This window comes from Archocentrus centrarchus, chromosome 10 (genome assembly GCF_007364275.1).
Source record: "Archocentrus centrarchus isolate MPI-CPG fArcCen1 chromosome 10, fArcCen1, whole genome shotgun sequence".
Taxonomy (NCBI): domain Eukaryota; kingdom Metazoa; phylum Chordata; class Actinopteri; order Cichliformes; family Cichlidae; genus Archocentrus; species Archocentrus centrarchus.
In genome coordinates, this window is record NC_044355.1 from 19,294,562 (window position 1) to 19,314,879 (window position 20,318).

A 20,318-nucleotide genomic window follows, 5' to 3' on the forward strand; every position below is an offset into this window, starting at 1 on the left:
AGAATTCCTCTGTGTCTCTATAGTAACATCCCTTGATCCCAGAGGGTCGATGAAAAGGGGTGCTGTGGTCATCAGGACTGTGATCCTCAATGGTGTTGGTACAAACAGCTGCACAGAATGGACACTTTACCCAGCAGCACCTACACAACTGATCAATGAGGATTTCATCAGGCTTCAGCCTGGATTCCTTCAGTTTATCCAATGAGAGGCTGCTCATCTGATCAATGATGGATGCAAAACTTTTCTCTATCTCTTTATTCAGAAACTCAACATCATTAATGTCACTGAAGTTTTGAGAAGAAATGGTATCAAATGTTAGTTCATCTTTTATCAAAGTAGAAAATTCCTCCAGCCACATATTTGTTTTTCCTCCTCTAACTTTCTGTGTTGCAGCAGATAAAGCTTGACTCACAAGTGTCTTGATGTCATCAATATTTTTCTTGAGTATTTTCACAGTTTCATCTTTGTGATCTATAAAGATGTATTTCTCTACTTCTGCTTTTATAAAAGCTTCTGTTTGTTTTCTTGGATTTCTGATGTAGGTGATGAAATCATCAAATTTTTCTTTCTCAGCGAGTGACTTCAGCACATGTTTTTCCAGATTTAGCCTGTTCCTGAATGCTGGGAAATTAGACCTCATCATTCCAGCCAGACCAATGGCCGTCTTGCTACAGACAGTCTCAACAGTAGACGCTTTCAGTTTTTCACATATCAGTTCCCCGAGCACAACAGCAGATGAGTTTTCTTTGCAAAAGCTTCTAAAAACTGTGTAATACTGAGTTTTCTTGCTTTCTAAATAAGTGAGCGCATCATTGTTCATTTTGAATTTCTTCTGAGAGTCTAGCAGCCAACTCTCTGCTCTGCAAAACACATACAGTAAAAGATCAACTGTAAACTCCTTCTTCAAAGCACATTTTTTCTCCTTCTTAAATTTCTCCACTTCTTCTTTTACATGTTTAGCTACTTCCTGCAAATAAGCTATTTTGTAGCCTCTTGTAGCCACAGGTTTGTTTCTGATTGCATTAAGTGACTCATTTTCAGCTTTGCTAATGAGCGATTCAATCTGGGTTTTTTTTTCACTAACATTATTTGATGGCAAAATTGCCAGAATTTTTTGCAGTTTTACATAATTTGAATAATCACCAAACCATGGTATGTTCTTGTATTTGCCATTTTGTTTACATTCATTTATGAGAGTCACTTCAAAACCAAGTTCTTCAAGGACAGTAAATTGATCTTTTTCCAGGTTAATGTCTTCAACAGGTTTAGTATCTGCTGTTAATTCAGTAACCCAGCCTCTCCAAACAGAGCTGAAGTGTTTTTTAAGCTCCTCTTCATCTTTGGCCTTATCCTTCAGCTGCTGAGCGAGCTCTTTGCTCTTTTGCAGCAGCTTGTCCTCAAACTCTGTCTTCTTATCATCCAGCTTCTTACGAGCCTTCTTCTGCTCAATAACTTCATCCAGTTTTCTTTTCACTGTGCTCACCTGTTCATTACGAAACTCTTTGACTTTAGTTTCAAATCGGCCTCTCCACTGAACCAACATTTCGTTCTCTTTGTCATCCTCAAAGTATGTTGTCATTGCTTTTCTGATTGTTTCATGTGTTTTGTTCGATTCTTTTTTAAGATAAATCACCTCCACCTTGTCAAGATTTCCATTTTCAATTCTGTTATGAAGTTGGTTTTCAATGGCCAACATGTTGCTTCTCAGGGTCCAGGTCCAGTTTCCATACTGAGCCTCTAGTTTTCTGTACACTGCAATTTCAAGTGTGTTTTTAAAACTGAAAACAAAGTTTTCATTCAGGAGAGCATTCCACAGGTCCTGAACTTTGGTTTTGAACTGTGACAGAGTGATCCCAGGAGACTTTGAAGCTTTAGAGAGGATGGTGTTCTTCAGATCTTGGATGCTCTCACTGTAACCTGGATTTGGAGGAGCCATGGGTGGACTGCCCTCCCACAGCTGGGCACAGTATTTCACATCTTTTTGTACATCAAATTCAATGACATCACTGAAGCACTCTGCATTACAAACCTCCTCTTCAGCTGCTAGTTTGGCCATCTGGTCCAGTTTTTCTTGCAGGCGTCTCTTTCCATCCATGTTTTTCTCTGCTGCTGCAACATCTGTAACATTCTGGTGAACAAACACACAACTGGGAGAAAGTTTAACTTCCTTCATCCTCATAAAAGCCTGAACAACAATCTGCAGAATGTCTTGCATCTCAGATGGATTCTCTCCAAAGATGTTGATCAATGTCAAGTTTCCCAAACCAACAACAAATGTTGCCAGTTCATTGTCATGTTGACGAGTGGCGTTACCTTCCAGCTCAAGAGCACGCAGTCCTTCAGTGTCCACCACGAGTACATAGTCAATCTTAAAGTCTTTCTTCATCTCCTCTGATACTTTGAGCAGCTGCATGAAGGCACCTTTGGTGCACCTGCCAGCACTCACTGCAAACTGCAGTCCAAACATGGTGTTCAGCATTGTTGATTTTCCACTGCTTTGTAGGCCCAAAACTGACAACACAAAAACTGTCTGGTCCCCCAGTTTTTTGATGGCTTCCTCTAAAAGACTAGAGATCCATGTTAAAGGCACGTGGCCTACATCACCATCCATCAGCTCCACTGGGTGTCCTGATATCATCAGCTGTGCAGCCAGCTCAGGGTATTTAGACCAGTCACTGTGTCTGCTCTCTCCTTCTATTGCTCTGTAGGCTTCATAGATCTGTCCCATTTCTCTGAAGATGTGCTCCAAACCAAAAGTGGCAGACTGCAGTTGTTTGGATATTTCTCCAAGCTCAGTTTGTTTCCTTAATAACAGACCTGATTTATCATGTTTATTCTTCAAAGCCAAGACCTCAGACCACTTTTTATCATAGTTACACAGAACCGAGGAAAGAGTGTCTGTGGAGAGGGTATCCATGAAAATCTGAATCCATGTCAGGAAATACACTTTTTCTGTCAGTGGCAATGATGAGAGGCTTTCAATAAACAACTCCATCAGTTTACTGCAGGAAGCAGCACATTGTTCCTGACGTATGTTCATCAGTTCCTGTTGTTTTTTACTTTTCTGCTTTTCAATGTCTCCTCTGAGATGAAACAGTTCTTTGTGTATTTTGCTCCACTGATCCCACAGATGACCTTGACATGGGAGAAATTCATGTTTGATCTTTGAGACATCCATGTTATCCTTTGTAAGCAGATCCATTATTTTCACAGCAGCAGATTTCCCTTTTTGACAGGCTGGGTCAGTTTCATCTACTCTGATTCCAGAGAGCTCAGCCATGGTTTCAAGCTGGAAGGATGATTTCAAGTGGGAACCATCTAGAGAAGATAAAACTTCTCTAATGATCTTTTTCAGTTCTTCAGATACATCTGACTGGCTTCTGTCTTTGAGACCCATGATGTATTTTCCAGTTGTTGTCTTAACAACATCACAGCTGTCATCAACACAGAGACAAATGAGAGGCTTCTGAGACTCAAAATGAGCTGATATAAGCGAACAGCTTTCTTTGTCTTGTTTTTGCAGAGATGCAATAAGAAAAATATTGATGGAAGATTTTTCAATCAGTATTTCACGCTGTGTTTCAACCAACAGAGCATCACCATGAAGATTACAAAAGGCAATGCAGTCATTGAAGGCATCATTGGGTTTTCCAGCAGGGCAGTACCAGGCAATCTCTGCAACACCATCCATCAGATGGCGAGATTTGGTGCTTCCTGGGCAGTTTCTGTGGAAGAACGTGCTGTGACGGTCGTTGATCAAAGTGTTCATCAGCTGAGATTTAGACACTGACAGTGAACCCAGGCGGAAAAAGGACACCAAGGGTGTCTCAGCCTTGCAGACTGGAACACTTTTCACTCTAACAATGCTTGAGTCTTCTTTGATTTGAATTACCTTCCAGGTCTTTGTTATTGGTCTGAAAGTCCACAGAGGACACTCGATCTCCATTGTGACTGGGTCAGGAACAAGCAAAGGTAAGGCATACTGACAGTGGGACAGCTTTGTAATCATCCTCTGTTTAAGAAAGCTATCTGAGCAGTGAAATACTGCCATCTGAATGTCCATTGGATGCACATGAGTCTGTTGTGTCTGATGTGTGTCTGCCCTGCTTCTCAATAAAGCCCCCAAATCACTGAAATCTTTCACAGTGATGTCAGTTATCCTAACAGGCATTGGATGGGTCCCCTCAGGACTGTCTGGTGTTACAGGAATATATCTGGCCCTGTAATCTAACATCATCAGCCTTTGGAGAAAAGTGTGAGCTAGATCTTTCTCAGATGTGACATGGTGCTGTTTCACAGGTGGATGTATTTGAAGAAAACCTGCTGGTGGAAACTTCTGATCAAGTCTGTCTTCAAGGTGAAGTCTGCCAAGCAGTGTCTCTGTTTCTCTGTGACATGGCTTTTTCTTTTTGATTTCTTCAGAAACCTTTGTTGTCTGTAGTAAATAAGCAAACAAGCAAGTACTGTATTTAAATAAATTCTACTGTTATCCAGTGTGGTAAAATAAATTGTCCTTAATAGCTTTTAAAATAAATGGTGACTTTCTTACCATCTCCATGTTTCCACTGATGTTCTCCTTATTTACAGTCATGTCCTCATCTGAGGTTCCTGCAGGTTAAATTACAACCAAACAGCCAAATCAATGTGTGATGGATCCAATACATTTCTCTTGTTCTTGCTGCAAATCTTTCAAACTTCTTTGCTTTGACTCCATAGTGTAATGGCTAATACATTCACTAAACACAATTGAGATCCCAGGAGGAGGCACAAAAAAAAAGTTGCACCAGGAAGGGCCTCTGCTGTAAAAATCTGTCACATCAAATATTTGAAACTATCTACCACCAGCAACCGCTTGTGAAAAAGGGAGCAGTTGAAATATGCTTCCTCTTACTATTCCCATTTTGACTTGTTCATGTTACTGTATAACCCAAGGTTTCATGAACAATTGACCCCCTTAATGCTTTAGATCAGGGGTCTCAAATTCCCAGCCCACAGGTTTCTGTTTTATTTATTATGAGTCTGAATTACTTTTTTTTTTTTTTAAATGGGCGGATTCTCTCCGTTAGATCAGTTTGTGACTCACTCTTGACACGTGTCACAACACTTGTCTTGTTGACATGATACGTTGCTGGTAAAATTAAACCCACAACCTTCACTGGTTCCTGTGCCTGTTGAAAGGCCTTTACACACCAGACCATAAATTTTGTGTGAATGTTTCGTGAGTTAAAAATATTTTTTGGACTTACCTGTTCTTAATGCAGCCATTCACACTGACCGTGTCATTTCACAGGACAAATATGGCCATTTATTTTTTCGAATCAAGTTCTGACTTTGGTCAGCAAACTAACATCTGACCAATCAAAGCGCTGCATTTAGCAACATGTGAGATTATAGTGCAAAACGTGCACCCATACACTGAATAAACAGTGATATAGGAACAGTAAAATAATACATAGTTACCTCAGACAGACAGCTACCCGCTGCTCTGGGTCAGATGGCTGTCTGAAATTTCTCTGACTCAGATGTGATCCCAACTCTGCCAACAAGAGCTCAAACTGCTCACTGACATCCTCAAATATCATTGGCTTCAGCTCCAGGATCAAACCATGAAACTGTCCCTGCTGCAGCTTTCTTATGAGTTGGATTCACCCAGAATCTCTGTTTCTTCCTTTTCTTGTTTAGAAACATCAGGACCTCATTACATCATCGCTTGATGTTACCTCATTTTTTTCACAGTGCTTTTTATGAGAATGATTTATTTGGAAAAACACGTCCAGTGTGTAACAGACTTAAAAAATTAGGTTGGTTGACCTACGTAATGCTCGTATAAAGCTCTTTTAGTGCTCAACTTGAGTAGACCAGATCTGCAACTCCAAATGTAGTAGGAATACCTCTGGCATATGCTTAGCTTGGCTCATAGCTGGTAACTAGCTTACTCGTCTGGGTCAGCTCAGCAAAGAGGAGAGATGGGGTGGGCTTTCACTAACCCACAACACTAAAACTGTGGCTGTTTCTCAATATACGTACTTGTGCGGACTTGTGTACTTCAAGAGAGACAAGCTGGAACTGTCAGGAGTGGACCACCACATCTCCGAGTGGATACTGGACTACCTCACTGACCGCCCACAGTACGTGAGGACACAGGGCTGTGTCTCTGACAGGCTGGTCTGCAGTACGGGGGCCCCACAGGGAACTGTGCTGGCACCGTTCCTCTTCACCCTCTACACTGCAGACTTCTCCATCAACTCCCCACGCTGCCATCTGCAGAAGTTCTCTGACGACTCTGCCATAGTTGGCCTCATCACAGGTGAGGATGACTCAGAGTACAGACAGTGGACTCAGGACTTTGTGGACTGGTGCCAGCGGAACCACCTCCTCATCAACGCCGCTAAAACCAAGGAGCTGGTGGTGGATTTCCGCAGGCGCAGACCCACCACACGGACACCGGTGAACATCCAGGGAGTGGACATTGAGATAGTGGACTCTTATAAGTACCTGGGTGTTCACCTAAACAATAAACTGGACTGGACTCATAACACTGATGCGCTCTACAGGAAGGGTCAGAGCAGACTCTACCTGCTGAGAAGGCTGAGGTCTTTTGGAGTGCAGGGGACACTCCTGAAGACCTTCTATGACTCTGTGGTGGCATCAGCCATCTTCTATGCAGCAGTATGTTGGAGCAGCAGCTTGTCTACAGCTGAGAGGAAGAGGATAGACAAGCTCATCAGGAAAGCCAGCTCTGTCCTAGGATGTCCTCTCGACTCAGTGCAGGTGGTGGGAGACAGAAGGACTCTGACCAAAATAACATCACTGATGGACAAGGTCTCCCATCCCATGCATGAAACTGTTGCTGAGCTGGAGAGCTCCTTCAGTGACAGACTGCTGCATCCTAAATGCACAAAGGAGCGTTACCGCAGATCCTTCCTCCCAGCAGCTGTAAGACTTTATAACCATCACTGCTCCCAACAAAAACCACAATAGCCTACACAATGTAGGATAATATATAATATACTGTAAATAGTCCGGCCTGTTAAGGTTCAACACACAGGCACATCATGTACATTGTATATAGTGTTATTATTAGTAGTAGTATTAAGGTTAATATTGTTTGTTGATTTTATATATATTCTTTTCTTAATAGTGTGAATTATTATATCTTATTTATATTTATAATAACTGCGGCAGCTGTTACACCCAAATTTCCCCTCTGTGGGACAATAAAGGCTGTTTCTTCTTCTTCTTCTTCTTCTACTTGTGAAACATCATCATTCTCAGCCCAAGTACTGTTCCAAATCAAAGTTTGCATAAAATACCTGAATGTGTTTTTGCTCCACCCCTTCTATCAGTCTGCATTGGTGGTGACTTGTGTGGACTTGGTGCAGCCAAGTATCCCAGAATGCATTTCAAACAAAACTCAAACAAAAAGACTGGCTAAAACTGTGAGTAAACTTTAAAATATTACTGCTCCTGTGACACAAAGCAAACTTTTACGGTGTTTTCAGTAATGTAGATGTATAAACATCAAATATCTCCTCAGTTTATCAAGATATTACTTTATTGCAAAGGTGCTCCGACGTTTTCTGCGAGGTCCATTCCGCTGCTGTCCACTCGCCGGGCCGGACGAGGCTCGCAATACGCGGGGAGAACGCCCGACTGCCGGCACATCGTTTTCAAAACTCCTGCTCGCTTTTGCCGCTGAGTTTAAGGTAAACACAGATATAATTCACTCTGATGATCTCTAATGGCTCATGTTTGGTTTATTTCAGTGTTTCATTTGTTCCTGGGCAGATCGATAAAACTGATATTAAAAATATTTTACTCAGGAAGGAACATGAGAGCCTTTTCACCAAGAACGGGAACATCGCAGCGGCATGCTGATGATGTTCACAGAGATCGTGAAGACTGATGACAGGCCTGCTCGAGAAATGATCAAATTACATGTTTTAAAATGTTAATATTTATTTGAATGTAATCTAAACATCTGTCTCTTGTAAGTGGTGGAATAAAAATAACATAATTTTAACATCTGACCTGTTTTTGTTCAGTAAGCAGCAGAGCTGTGTATACATGTATAATGTTTTTATTCAGAGATGATGTTTTTAAAATCAAGCAATCAGTAAATTTAAGCCAGAAGGTGATAGAAACACTGGAGCTGAGCTGTGATGTCATCAAGTCCGCTGGTGTCCCAATTGAAAAATAATCCCCAGTACTTGGGAAGTTCGCACTTGTCAAGTCCGCAAGTTCAAACTTCTCAAGTACGCAAGTTTGAACTTGCGTACTTAAGTTTTGAGAAACGGCTAGAGTCTCGAAATACATTAACCATCAGGCTACACTCTTAAAGGGGAAAGGCTCTGCCTGTAACACCTGTGTTCTTCTGCATGCCTGCCTCCCTGTGATGTATCAAGTCTGCGTTTCTGATTTCCTGTTTATTCAATTCAATTCAATTCAATTTTATTTTTAACAGCGCCAAATCACAACAGTCACCTAAAGGCACTTTATATTGTAAGGTAAAGACCCTACAATAAATCACTTCCTGTTTTTTGGGGGTTTTTTTGCTTTTTGCCAGTCCATCGTTTGTGTATTGTGTTCAGTTTTTCTTCCCCCGTCTTGGTAGTGTGTTTCAGTTTACCTGTTCTCCCCGGCTGTAGTGGCTCGTGTGTGTGTGGATTAATTCTTAATTTTTTATTTCTGTTTCTAGTCTCGCTCAGTAGTGATGGGCAAATTAAGCTTTTGTGAAGCATTGAACCATTTGAGCCAAATGCATAAAAAATGGGTTAATTACTTAAAGTTTCAGTTACAGCTCCCTCTCCTGCAGAACAGCAATGCTGCAGTCAAAGTAGGCAAATATGAAAAGGACTAAGGTATAAGAAAGCAAATTTTTCAATAAAACTATTTTCTACTTCCCTTATCCAATTGTAAATCAGGGGGTAACAATGACTCTGCTACTCACTTAGTTTCTGCCCTCAGTAAATGTTTTTTGGAATGAGTTTATGGTTCATTTGTAAGTTGTGGTCCAATGTAGAATAAAATAAATTAAGAAGGTATGCTTTAGGTACTGGCTACCTTATGATATAAAAGTCACTACAGTGTGAGCATGCAATGTCCTTGGTTTCAAACTCAGGGTTTTCCATGACATTCAGTTAAAAAACAGTGACTTTAAAATATTTATATGAATTAGTCTTTGTCTGCTTGAAAAATAAGCCCCGAGTTAGTATGATAAGCATCCTTTATAATAATTATGCTTGTGTAGATACTGCTCATTGATGTGAAGAGGAAACCTTTGTATGACCTTTTTGTACAGTGTGTGTTTGGCACGATACCACTTTTTTAGGTCCGATACCGATATTTTACATTTGGATATCTGCAGATACCGATACAAATTTGATCTTTTTTTTTAAAAAACAAACAAAAAAAACTATTGATTTCAAATGCCTGGATACATTTTACAGAAGTCAACAGTCTCTCACACAACAAAATCAAAATCTTTTAGTTGTCCCACGTACAAGACTAAGAACCAGGGAGGGGAAGAGCTTTTCAGGCAGTGGTCCCAAAGCTCTGGAACTGTTTACCACTCGAGCTCCATTTAGCTGACTCTGTGGCATCTTAAAAAAAAGTTGAAAACTTTTCTGTTTAACCAGGCTTTCTGTTAACTTTATTTTTATTATTTTTGTTTTATGGTAATGTTAATATGTTTTTAACATGGTGCTTTATCTGGGGTTTTTTGATATTGTGTTTTACGTAATTATTGCACAGCACTTTGTGACTTCTTGTCTGTTTAAAGCACTAAATAAATAAACTTTACTTACTTACAACAATTGCTCTATCACCTGAATCCTGTTGCTCCTTTGTGAGAAGGTGATGCATTGGCTTATGGTATGTTGCAAATTTCAGTAGGGCTGCAACTATTGATAATTTTAGCAATTGAGTATTCTATCAATTATTCCATCGATTACTTGAGCAACTGGATAAGAAATAATTTTTTCACATTAACAGTTCATCTGCATATTTAACTTCCGTACTGCAGTTTTTCCCTGTGTAAAACAAACAGGGTGGTTGGAGCAACTACAAAGTTCTCTTTTCTTCACTTACTGATCAGGTGGTTGATGAAGGACTTCCAGCTGTTTCCCAGTAAAGGTTTAATGGTGCTTACAGGCAGAAAAGCTTTCTTCCGCTCCATCTGAGCTCACCTGCTCCGCCTCTTTGCACTTGTGCAGAGAGACTGCACGTAAAATGGCTGACTGCTGCTGTTGTGTTATCAGTGTTTATGTTCAAAAACTGGGGGCTGCGTGAGCATAATCTTGTAATTCTTTATATTCACAAGCATTCTCCTAAATACGTTTCTACTGCAGGTCTACATTTAGTCACTAATCAGGGATTAAAGTATAAAAAATATTTTGACGGGGAAGGGGTCCTTCCGCAGGGTTTATACAGGAATCCTAGAGTTAAATTTACTACCTTTTACTACCTATTTTTACTACCTCTAAAATATTTTTACTACCAGGACGAAATCGAGCAGCAGCCTTTTTTGGGGTAGCGGTGGATTCACAGCACTAAGCCATGTACGATGATAGCCCATCTCTCACCAAAGACAAAACTGTATCCCACTTACTTGAAGGTGTTACTGTGACTTTGTCTTGACTAAGACCTGATACACATTAATATTCCAAACACATTTCAAAAAGAGGCGCAGTAGGGAGGCGCCCGTCTTGCAGCCAGTGGGTTGCCGGTTTGAGTCCCTGTCCCAGTGCTGCGTTGTGTCTTTGGGCAAGACACTTAAACCACATTGCCTAACAGTAGTGCCGGTCTCTGGCTGCATGACCGCAGATGCTCGTCTCTGGATGAGTGATCTGGAACAATCATTTGGTTGTGTGCCTTGTGCGCACAGTGACAATGAGTTGAATCTATCTAAATTTGTTTTTTTAAGAATATAAACAAAATGCAATGAAATTCAAGTCTCACAAGCCGATTATTTATTTTCCAATAAAATATTGGAATACTGGTTTGCTGCTGAGGTTTGACGGCAATACTTGTGCTCGTAGCTGACCTTGAGGTTGCAGTTGCAGTGCTTTGTGTAGCACCAAAAAACAAAATAGGAATCTGCTCCCTACGTGGAAATCCGCTGCTGGTGAATGGTGGATGCTCGGTGTGATTTGATCGCCATCACACCGTTTCAGGTCAAGTTTATATTTTTTCTGCACACTTTACAAAATGCCTCTCGATCATTCCCCATGACTGGCTTAACCGCTGGGGTCCGGGGTATATTTGGCCATTTTTGACTACTTTTGTTTTTAGCTTCATAGTTGACCTTAGAAACTGTTTACCTTGCCTTGTTTGGTATAATTTTTTTTTCAGCACGACCTCGTGTGTGACTGTATAGTTATTCTTTCATTTTGACATACTGTATTAAGACATTGGATTTACAATGACATAAAAACATAAAAGAGTAGAAAAAAGTTAATTTTTTTTACTGTAAAAATCAGAAACATGCTTAACGAATTATTTTTACAATTAAAATGCAAATATAAGTTGTAAATTTGCAAAACTTGTGTAAAAATATAGTAAATAATAAAGTTAAATACAACTATTTACATTAAAATTCAGGAAAGGCCTCAGGTGTTTTTGTGTACAACTATTTGCAGAGCAATCAGGACTCACATTAAGATGGTAGACAAATTATTTATGCCACCTCAAAAAACAGTTTCTCTCCTCCACAAGACTGAGGGGCCCATCACAGCCAAAACTTGCCAGTAATGTTGTCTCTTTTACCACTTTTTCACCTGCTCCGCAGCAGTCAAATGCACCCTAATGCATCGTGTTAACGTATATTTTTCTGATTGGTTGATTTTTCCACCAATAGGAAAGGGGTTGTCGGGAATTACTTTGTTTTGTTTTGTTTTTATTAGCAAGCACTTCCTGTTAGCGAAACTCACATTTTCCGTTTATTTCTGCACAAAATGCGCATCGAAGGTGAGGACAATATACAGGAAAAAGCATGACGTAAATTATTGGGGATAACTCTGGTATTACTTGGCCTATCAACGTAATTTAAAAACTGGTACATAGTTTGAAGTCTGCACTTTAGATTCATGGCAGCAGCGTCCCGATGCTACGTCATCTAAAATCGGCGATGTCATTTTGACGCGCCAGCGTGTCCGTGAACTCCGGAGGGTTAAGCCAGTCTTTGCCGGGTCATCGAGCAAAAGTTGTGAAAGCTACATTTTCCCATGACGAGGCGCAAAATGACTCCGCGCATGCGCACAGCAGATCGGACAGTGGAACCGCTCGTCAACAACGTCAGCTCAGGTCCTGCTGAGTAGTTATATTTCTATACAGATCTTATAGTTAAACAAACTTAAAACAAAAAGTCTGCATCAGTGGAAAAGTCAAAATATATTAAAGGGGTGATGAAAAATTTACTACCAAGTCAAATTCTGTTTACTACCTTTTACTAGTCTTAATTCGACCTCATTTAGTTTACTACCTTTTACTACCCCGCGGCAACCCTGTTCCGGTACCGGACGCGGCTCTCTAGCAGTATGCCCGGGAGCTGAAGCAGAGAAAAAAAATAACAGCTGAAATTCTCAGCACAGTGAGCACAACACACAAACACGCAGAGAGCGGTGGAGGCGTGGAAAAACATGTCAGCATCATCCACCTGTCAAAGGGAACCCGTCGCAGCGACGGAGAACTGAGGGGGTTATTTCCTGATCCCCCACTCCATTCCGGTAGGTGGCGGTAATGCAGCTCTAAGCTGGTTTGGTCAACCGCAAACCCACAAGAAGAAGAAGATGACGGAGAACTGTAATGCAGCTAATGTAGGTCGGATCGGATTGCATTTTTTATTTCTTTCCGATATCCGATCCAGTAGTTTAGGCCAGGATCGGACCGATACCGATACTGAATATCGGATTGGCACATCCCTACTTTTAATACTAGAAGAGTAAGATGTAACGCACCAAATTAGACAGACTAAGCAGGAAATAGACAAGATATTAGGGGAGGAAGTAGAAAAAAAATATACAGTACATGAGACAAAGATATTACGAGGCAGGACCTAAAGCAAGTAAACTCCTAGCATGGCGGATTAGAAAACAACAAGCTGAAAATACCATATATAAAATATTACACCCCACTAACAATAAACTGGAAACTGATTTGGAGAAAATTCAAAAGATATTTGAAACATACTACAAATCTTTATATAGTCAAACTACGCATGCTGATAAAAATGAGATAATGGATTTTTTTAATTTATTGGATCTGCCTTCAACTGGTAGGGAAGCAAATAATAGGCTAACCGCATTAATAACTGAGGAAGAAAAAGACAAAGCTATATCTAACCTTAACCTGTTAACTGATGGCACCAAAATCACCAAAAATGCCTGAAAAAGTATACCCAAATTAAATCAGCTGCTATTCTTCAACTCTTTGGAGTACATGCAAAAGCTTGGTCTCTTTGTGAAGATGACAAGCTATATTTTTTATTTTTGCAGTCAAAAATTGCTTTAACTGTAATTAGTATGTAGCTATTAAGTTTGGAACACAGAAAAATTAGACAATTTTTGTGTTGGCTAGATTTTTCATATTTATTTTTATGTAACTACACACTGAGTATTAAAGGTATGGACTGGAAAATAAAATGAAATTGTAGAATGAAGTCTTGTCTACTTGTATTTCAAATTTTATCAAAATAGCAGAAAAACACTATTTTTGTGTGTTGATGTCCAGGCATTGTCCAACTGGTGCCATTTGGAGACTTCAAGTGGCACTGATGGGACAACGCCTGATATACAAACTTCAAATGGCTGTAACTCCTCAATGCTTCAACATGCAGTCGTCAATGAGGGCTCTAATGAAAGATAATACCCTGAGGAATCCTCTGCTATACACAAATTTACTGATAGTATGAATTAATTATAATTAGAAACATATAAATCAGAGGTTCCCCTAATTTGTAAAATAGGAAAATTTTAGGCCTTCATTCACAAAAAACCCAGTCTATTTTCAGTGATTCCTTCACACACCCTAAATAAATAAATTGTATATTTATAAAAAGTTACAGTAAATGCAAACACTACATATACACATAAAATTTAAAAAACCCACAATCCTCCCAATAGTCGTTTTCTGATACACAACTTACAACCTCCTCCCACACAATTACGTCCACCCTCCACAAACACATAACAACTTACACAAAGCCCACCACAAAGCATAAAGCTTTTTGTTAAACTTCAGTCACTTACTGGTAATTCCACAACCTACTCTCTGCTATACTTTTCTTGCCGGCAGCCTGTTCTGCCATTTCTCACTCTCCAAAAACGTCGATGACGCAATCTCACCGACTATCAATATACAAAGCTCTGAGCCATTGTCCTCCTCATGCTGCCGTAATGAACGTAATAAAGACCCCCGCGAAAGCCCCATAGAGGCCTATTACACACCTTCCCCGCCCCCAAACCCTGCTCTTGTGAATTTCCATATTTACAGCTGCACACACAATCGCACACACACACACACACAATATAAGTGACGTAACACCAGCGTGTGGTGATATTTTCTGTGCAATGGTGCATGTCAAGCTCACCATTACATACATATTTACATCTAAAGGGCATATAATATGAAGACGAGCTGAGAATAAAAAGTTACACTAAGGATAATCGCCTGCTGTGAGTAACAGCTGTTCGGTTATGCGATTCTGCAGCTGTAAAACCAGTCGAATCAGCGACGAAGTCCTCTAATAAATAATAATCCACTCGTGAGTCATTTAGTCACTTTGTTGAATAAATATAGTCTGTTTGTGATGCATTCTGACAATCCGATGGCGAGAAAAAGTATTGTAAATACTGTTTACACAAAAAGGCGCACATCCTCTGACTTTCTGCTCAGGTTCACGCACGGAGGGCGCACTGATCACGCTTGAAGCTTGTGGATTCATGTGAAAATAAACCCCAAAGTTCCATATACCCACGTGTCAGGAATTTTATTGGCTATACATCTGTGGTTTTAGATTTTGGGTCAGAGTTGACCAATCAGAACGATTGGAGAACATTTGGGGCGTGTCCAGAGAAGCTACATGATGGTTATTATTGGCACCGGAAAACCCATCTCTTAACATGGTTGGCTGAATGAGGTGTCAATCCAATTGGGAGGGTCTAGCCTGCCATTTAAAACCATGGCGGACTGTAGCGTTATTGTGACGGTATGACACTGTAAAATCAGAAGCACGACAAATGTCCCATGGGCACACTGCCAGTTAACAGGTTCGGTCAAATAAGTCACCTGGCACCGATGGGTTCCCTCCTAAATGGTATAAGACCATTAAGGGAAGCCTTCTACACAAGGTCGTTTCAATGAGTTTACTATTGCTGGGGGGTGGGGCACATATCGGAAACCTGACAGATCCGTACATACTCTGAGCAAAGCATAATAAAATGATATACTGATCACGTGTCTATTGCGATATATATTGTTATTGATTTATTGCCCAGGCCTAATATGTATACATTATATATCTCATACACTGTCAACTCTGTTAACAGCATCACCCAACTCTTACAATAAAAGTTTTCGCTCATTTATTTTAAGACCTCACCTCGAGCCCTGTACCACCCTCTCCTTTTCCTGTCTCCTTTGTGCTGCCCCTGCATTGCATACAAAATGGTTTCAGAGTTGAGGTAGAGCTCCTGAGCCTAAAGGTGGCTCATTTTATACTAAACGAGAAAAAAAATCCACTTATTGGTCACTGTGGAGCAGAATTTAACCAACTCTAGAGGGGTGTTGTATCACACCTGGCAACCTAAACATAACCTAACCCATACTCTTACAGTGGTATACATAAGTTTGGACACCCCTGAAAATTTTCATGATTTTCTTTTATAAATCACTGGTTGTTCGGATCAGCAATTTCAGTTATATATATTATATAGGAGATGAACACAGTGATATTTGAGAAGTGAAATGAAGTTTATAGGATTTACAGAAAGTGTGCAATAATTATTTAAACAAAATTAGACAGTTTTTAAACCTGACCTCACACACTGAAGTGCCATCTCATTCTTCTATCTCTTCCCTGAGCCAGTTCTTCTCATGATAAAATCTTTTCATTTTATATTTAAAAAGTAATAACAGGCTAATACTAATTTAAGACCTCATCTGAGCTTCTTCAGCCTCTCCAGCTTTCATTGCATCAACTGAGTCATTACTCTATTCTCCTGATAATATATTATTACACATATCTAATATACTCATACATGTTGATGATCAGGTGTTGCCCTTGTGTGACTTTTACTCACACTGATGTTACACTTTTAAAAAAACCAAAAAAAAACCCAAAGTAAGTCCTGCTGCTGTTTCAGCCTATTAGTTGTGCTGACATGAGATAACAAAACATTTTGGCTAGTTTAGCTAACTTCTAGACCAGGAATCCTCAAATTCAGCCCTCAAGGTTCGGTGTCCTGCAACTTTTAGATGTGTCTGTGCTTCAACTGTATGAACTGAAAAAAGTATTTCTTATCTAGTTACTTGGGTAATCGATGGAATAATCAATAGAATACTTGATTACTAAAATAATCGATAGTTGTAGCCCTAATGAAATCTGCAACATGCCATAAGCCAGTGCATCACCTTTTCACATAGGAGCAGCAGGCTTCAGGTGGCAGAGCGATTGTTGTAAGTAAGTAAAGTTTATTTATATAGCGCTTTACACAGACAAGTCACAAAGCACTGTACAATAATTAAAACACAATATCAAAAAAAACAAAACAAAACATATAAAACACCATGTTAAAAATATATTAACATTACCATATTTAAAGAAAAAAAAGTCAACAGAAAGTCTGGTTAAACAGAAAGGTTTTCTGTTTTTTAAAAGATGCCACAGAGTCAGCTAAACGGAGCTGGAGTGGTAAACAGTTCCAGAGCTTTGGCGACGCTGCCTGAAAAGCTCTGTCCCCTCTGGCCAAAATTTTTCTCATCAAATATACTGTACCCTCGGGCCGTTTGTAGTGCTTTCTGAATTTGAAGCCTCATAGCGGCACAGTAACGCTGCAGCACTGTTGCCAACTCCTCAGCAAGGAAAGTAGCTATTGGCCGTCCTAAAAGTCGCTAGAAGTCGCTATATGATGTCATCACCTAATTTGCATAATTGGTTAGTTACCAACAAGGTTGATAGAAATGAAAAGTTATACTAATATCATGTGTTTTATTTTTAGCTACAGTAAAGAGCAAAATTGACTATTTTTCCATTTGAGATGAGACCTTTAGGGCAGTGTTTTTCAACCTTTTTTGAGCCAAGGTACATTTTTTCATCGAAAAAAATTACGAGGCACACCACCAGCCAAAAATGGTAAAAAATGATACTCTGTAGCCTATATTAACGACATAGTCATTCTCATCAAAGTGTCTTGAATAGGAATCAAATAAACACAAAAAAGAACTTTAACATATATCTTCTTTCAAATAAAAAGTGTACTTAACATGTCCACTTCAAAAACACAGCTTGAACATAACAAATGCCACAACGATGTGGTCTTAAAGGTAGTAGAAAACTTCAAAGCGTTTTGCAAACTCTAATTCTGTCAAAAAGCATTCTATTACCAGGAATACAGAAATATAGTCCTTATTCTGATAGAAGCAATAATATTTGGGAAAGATTTCACTGTTCCACACTGAGAAATATGAAGAGTTGCATGTACAAAATGTCAATCTCATTGTGTTTTACTCTCTCAATGTGAAACCTGTGCCTGCTTGGATGAACACAGAGCTGATATCCTGGTAGGAATTGAAGACAGACACGAAGCTCTTCCTCAACAGCTCTCAGTCTCTCTCTGTTTTTAGTTATTACGGTAATTCAAAGTTCCTTTGATCAGCCGCCTCAGGCTCTGTGCTAACCAGCTGTTCAGCCAGTAGGGGCGGGTAATGGTGCTTCAGCAGCGATCGCCCGGCAGTATAGGGTTACAATATGTATGCTGTGTGAGCATTTCAGATGGCTTTCATTTTGCAAAACTACTGCTGCAAACTGTCGGTCTGGGCATTCAACCGGTGCTTTGCGCCTCCAGTTTCTTGCTGTGGGGTTTTAAAATTGGCACAGTTGATTCTGGTGAAGGAGTCGCTCTCAGCTAGTGACGACACTCCATGGCCAATCAGTGGCATGCTGTCCTCCGCGTCACATTTTTGTATCGCCTCAGATCGCTTAGAACCTCGGGTGAGTGAGTACGGAAAAAGGACCGGAAAAGTGTACCTGATTCTAATGGAGATGCCGTCAAATCGCGGCGAGCCGAGTCGACCCGCGGAGAGTCATTCCGTATGGAAAAGCGGCTTAAATCTCTTTTCTCTATGTACAATGCAATTCTCTACCTGCTGCTATCTAGTCTAGTGATATGGAAGAGTATTATATGATTATGCTTATGATGATGACAATCATGGCATATTAGGTGAAATTGAATAGTTTCCCACGGCACACCTGACGATCTCCCAGTGGTTGAAAAACACTGCTTTAGGGGCTGCACTGAAGCGGAATCTTGCAAACATCAAGGTGTTTCTGTTACTTCCTCTATCGACTACGCGCCTTCCTGTTTTTGCTATGTGCCCTATGTATAAATGGTGCTGAGACAAATGCTTGAGGAGCTTGTACAGATGTTATTTTATGAGGGGCCATTAGGGACATTATTACTGAAACGCACTCACACACAATCCAGTCTTTAAGTCTAATTTCCGGGTCCAAATGCTCCTAAATAAACAGCAACGGCATAACCAATGACTGTTCACTATTCAGTTTAATTCAATTCAATTTTATTTATATAGCGCCAAATCAAAACAAACAGTCGCCTCAAGGCGCTTTGTATTGTGGATAAAGACCCTACAATAATACAGAGAAAACCCAACAGTCAAAACGACCCCCTATGAGCAAGCACTTGGTGACAGTGGGAAGGAAAAACTCCCTTTTAACAGGAAGAAACCTCCAGCAGAACCAGGCTCAGGGAGGGGCAGTCATCTGCCATGACCGGTTGGGCTGAGGGGAGAGAAAAGACATGCTGTGGAAGAGAGCCAGAGATTTTGCATTTGCGCAATATTTCTAAAATTAGAAACATCCTTTCTCAGAGTGATGCTGAAAAGCTCATTTATGCATTTATTACTTCTAGGGTGGACTATTGTACTTCATTATTATCAGGCTGTCCTAAAAGCTCCCTGAAAAGCCTTCAGCTGATCCAAAATGCTGCAGCTAGAGTACTGACAGGGACTAGAAAGAGAGAGCATATTTCTCCCATATTGGCTTCTCTTCATTGGCTCCCTGTTAAATCTAGAATAGAATTTAAAATTCTTCTCCTCACATACAAGGTCTTGAATAATCAGGCCCCATCTTATCTTAAAGACCTCATAGTACCATATCACTCCAATAGAGCACTTCGCTCTCAGACTGCTGGCTTACTTGTGGTTCCTCGGATACTTCAGAGCAGAATGGGAGGCAGAGCCTTCAGCTTTCAGGCCCCTCTTCTGTGGAACCAGCTTCCAGCTTGGATTCGGGAGACAGGCACCCTCTCTATTTTTAAGATTAGGCTTAAAACTTTCCTTTATGATAAAGCTTATAGTTAGGGCTGGATCAGGTGACCCTGAACCATCCCTTAGTTATGCTGCTATAGGCCTAGGCTGCTGGGGGGGTTCACATAATGCACTGTTTCTTCTCATTCACCTTATTTACTTTGTTTATACTCCACTCTGCATTTAATCATTAATTGATATTAATCTCTGGCTCTCTTCCACAGCATGTCTTTTCTCTCCCCTCAGCCCAACCGGTCGCAGCAGATGACTGCCCCTACCTGAGCCTGGTTCTGCTGGAGGTTTCTTCCTGTTAAAAGGGAGTTTTTCCTTTCCACTGTCGCCAAGTGCTTGCTCATAGGGGGTCGTTTTGACTGTTGGGTTTTCTCTGTATTATTGTAGGGTCTTTACCCACAATACAAAGCGCCTTGAGGCAACTGTTTGTTGTGATTTGGCGCTATATAAATAAAATTGAATTGAATTGAATTGAATATGTAACAGTGTATACTTGTGAGTAGGGCCACTGCCCACATTTTGGGAACCACTGCTTTAGTGAGTTCCTGCATTTTATCATATGGTACGAAACCTCTGTCAGACTGCCCCAGGGCAGCTGTGGCTACATTAGTAGCTTACCACCACCAGGTATGATTGAGGTGTGAATGAATAGTGCATGAAATTGTAAAACGTCTTTGGGTGTCTAGAAAAGTGCTTTTTAAGACTAATGCATGATATTATTATTATTAACTGAAACTGTCAGTATGTAAGTTACTGTGAAAATG

The 20,318-nt window shown here is 40.3% G+C and overlaps 1 protein-coding gene across 1 annotated transcript in view; it reads right to left on the reverse strand.

Moving 5' to 3' along the window:
* Positions 1-809: 809 nt before the first annotated feature.
* LOC115787197 (interferon-induced very large GTPase 1-like) overlaps positions 810-20,318 on the reverse strand; it is a 41,282-nt gene continuing 21,773 nt past the window's right edge. Inside the window, exons 4-6 of the mRNA XM_030739780.1 lie at positions 4,550-4,608; positions 1,085-4,435; positions 810-860 (exon numbers count right to left, since the gene is read on the reverse strand). Coding sequence (XP_030595640.1) covers positions 810-860; positions 1,085-4,435; positions 4,550-4,608 — 3,461 coding nt within the window. The remainder of the gene's footprint in view (positions 861-1,084; positions 4,436-4,549; positions 4,609-20,318) is intronic.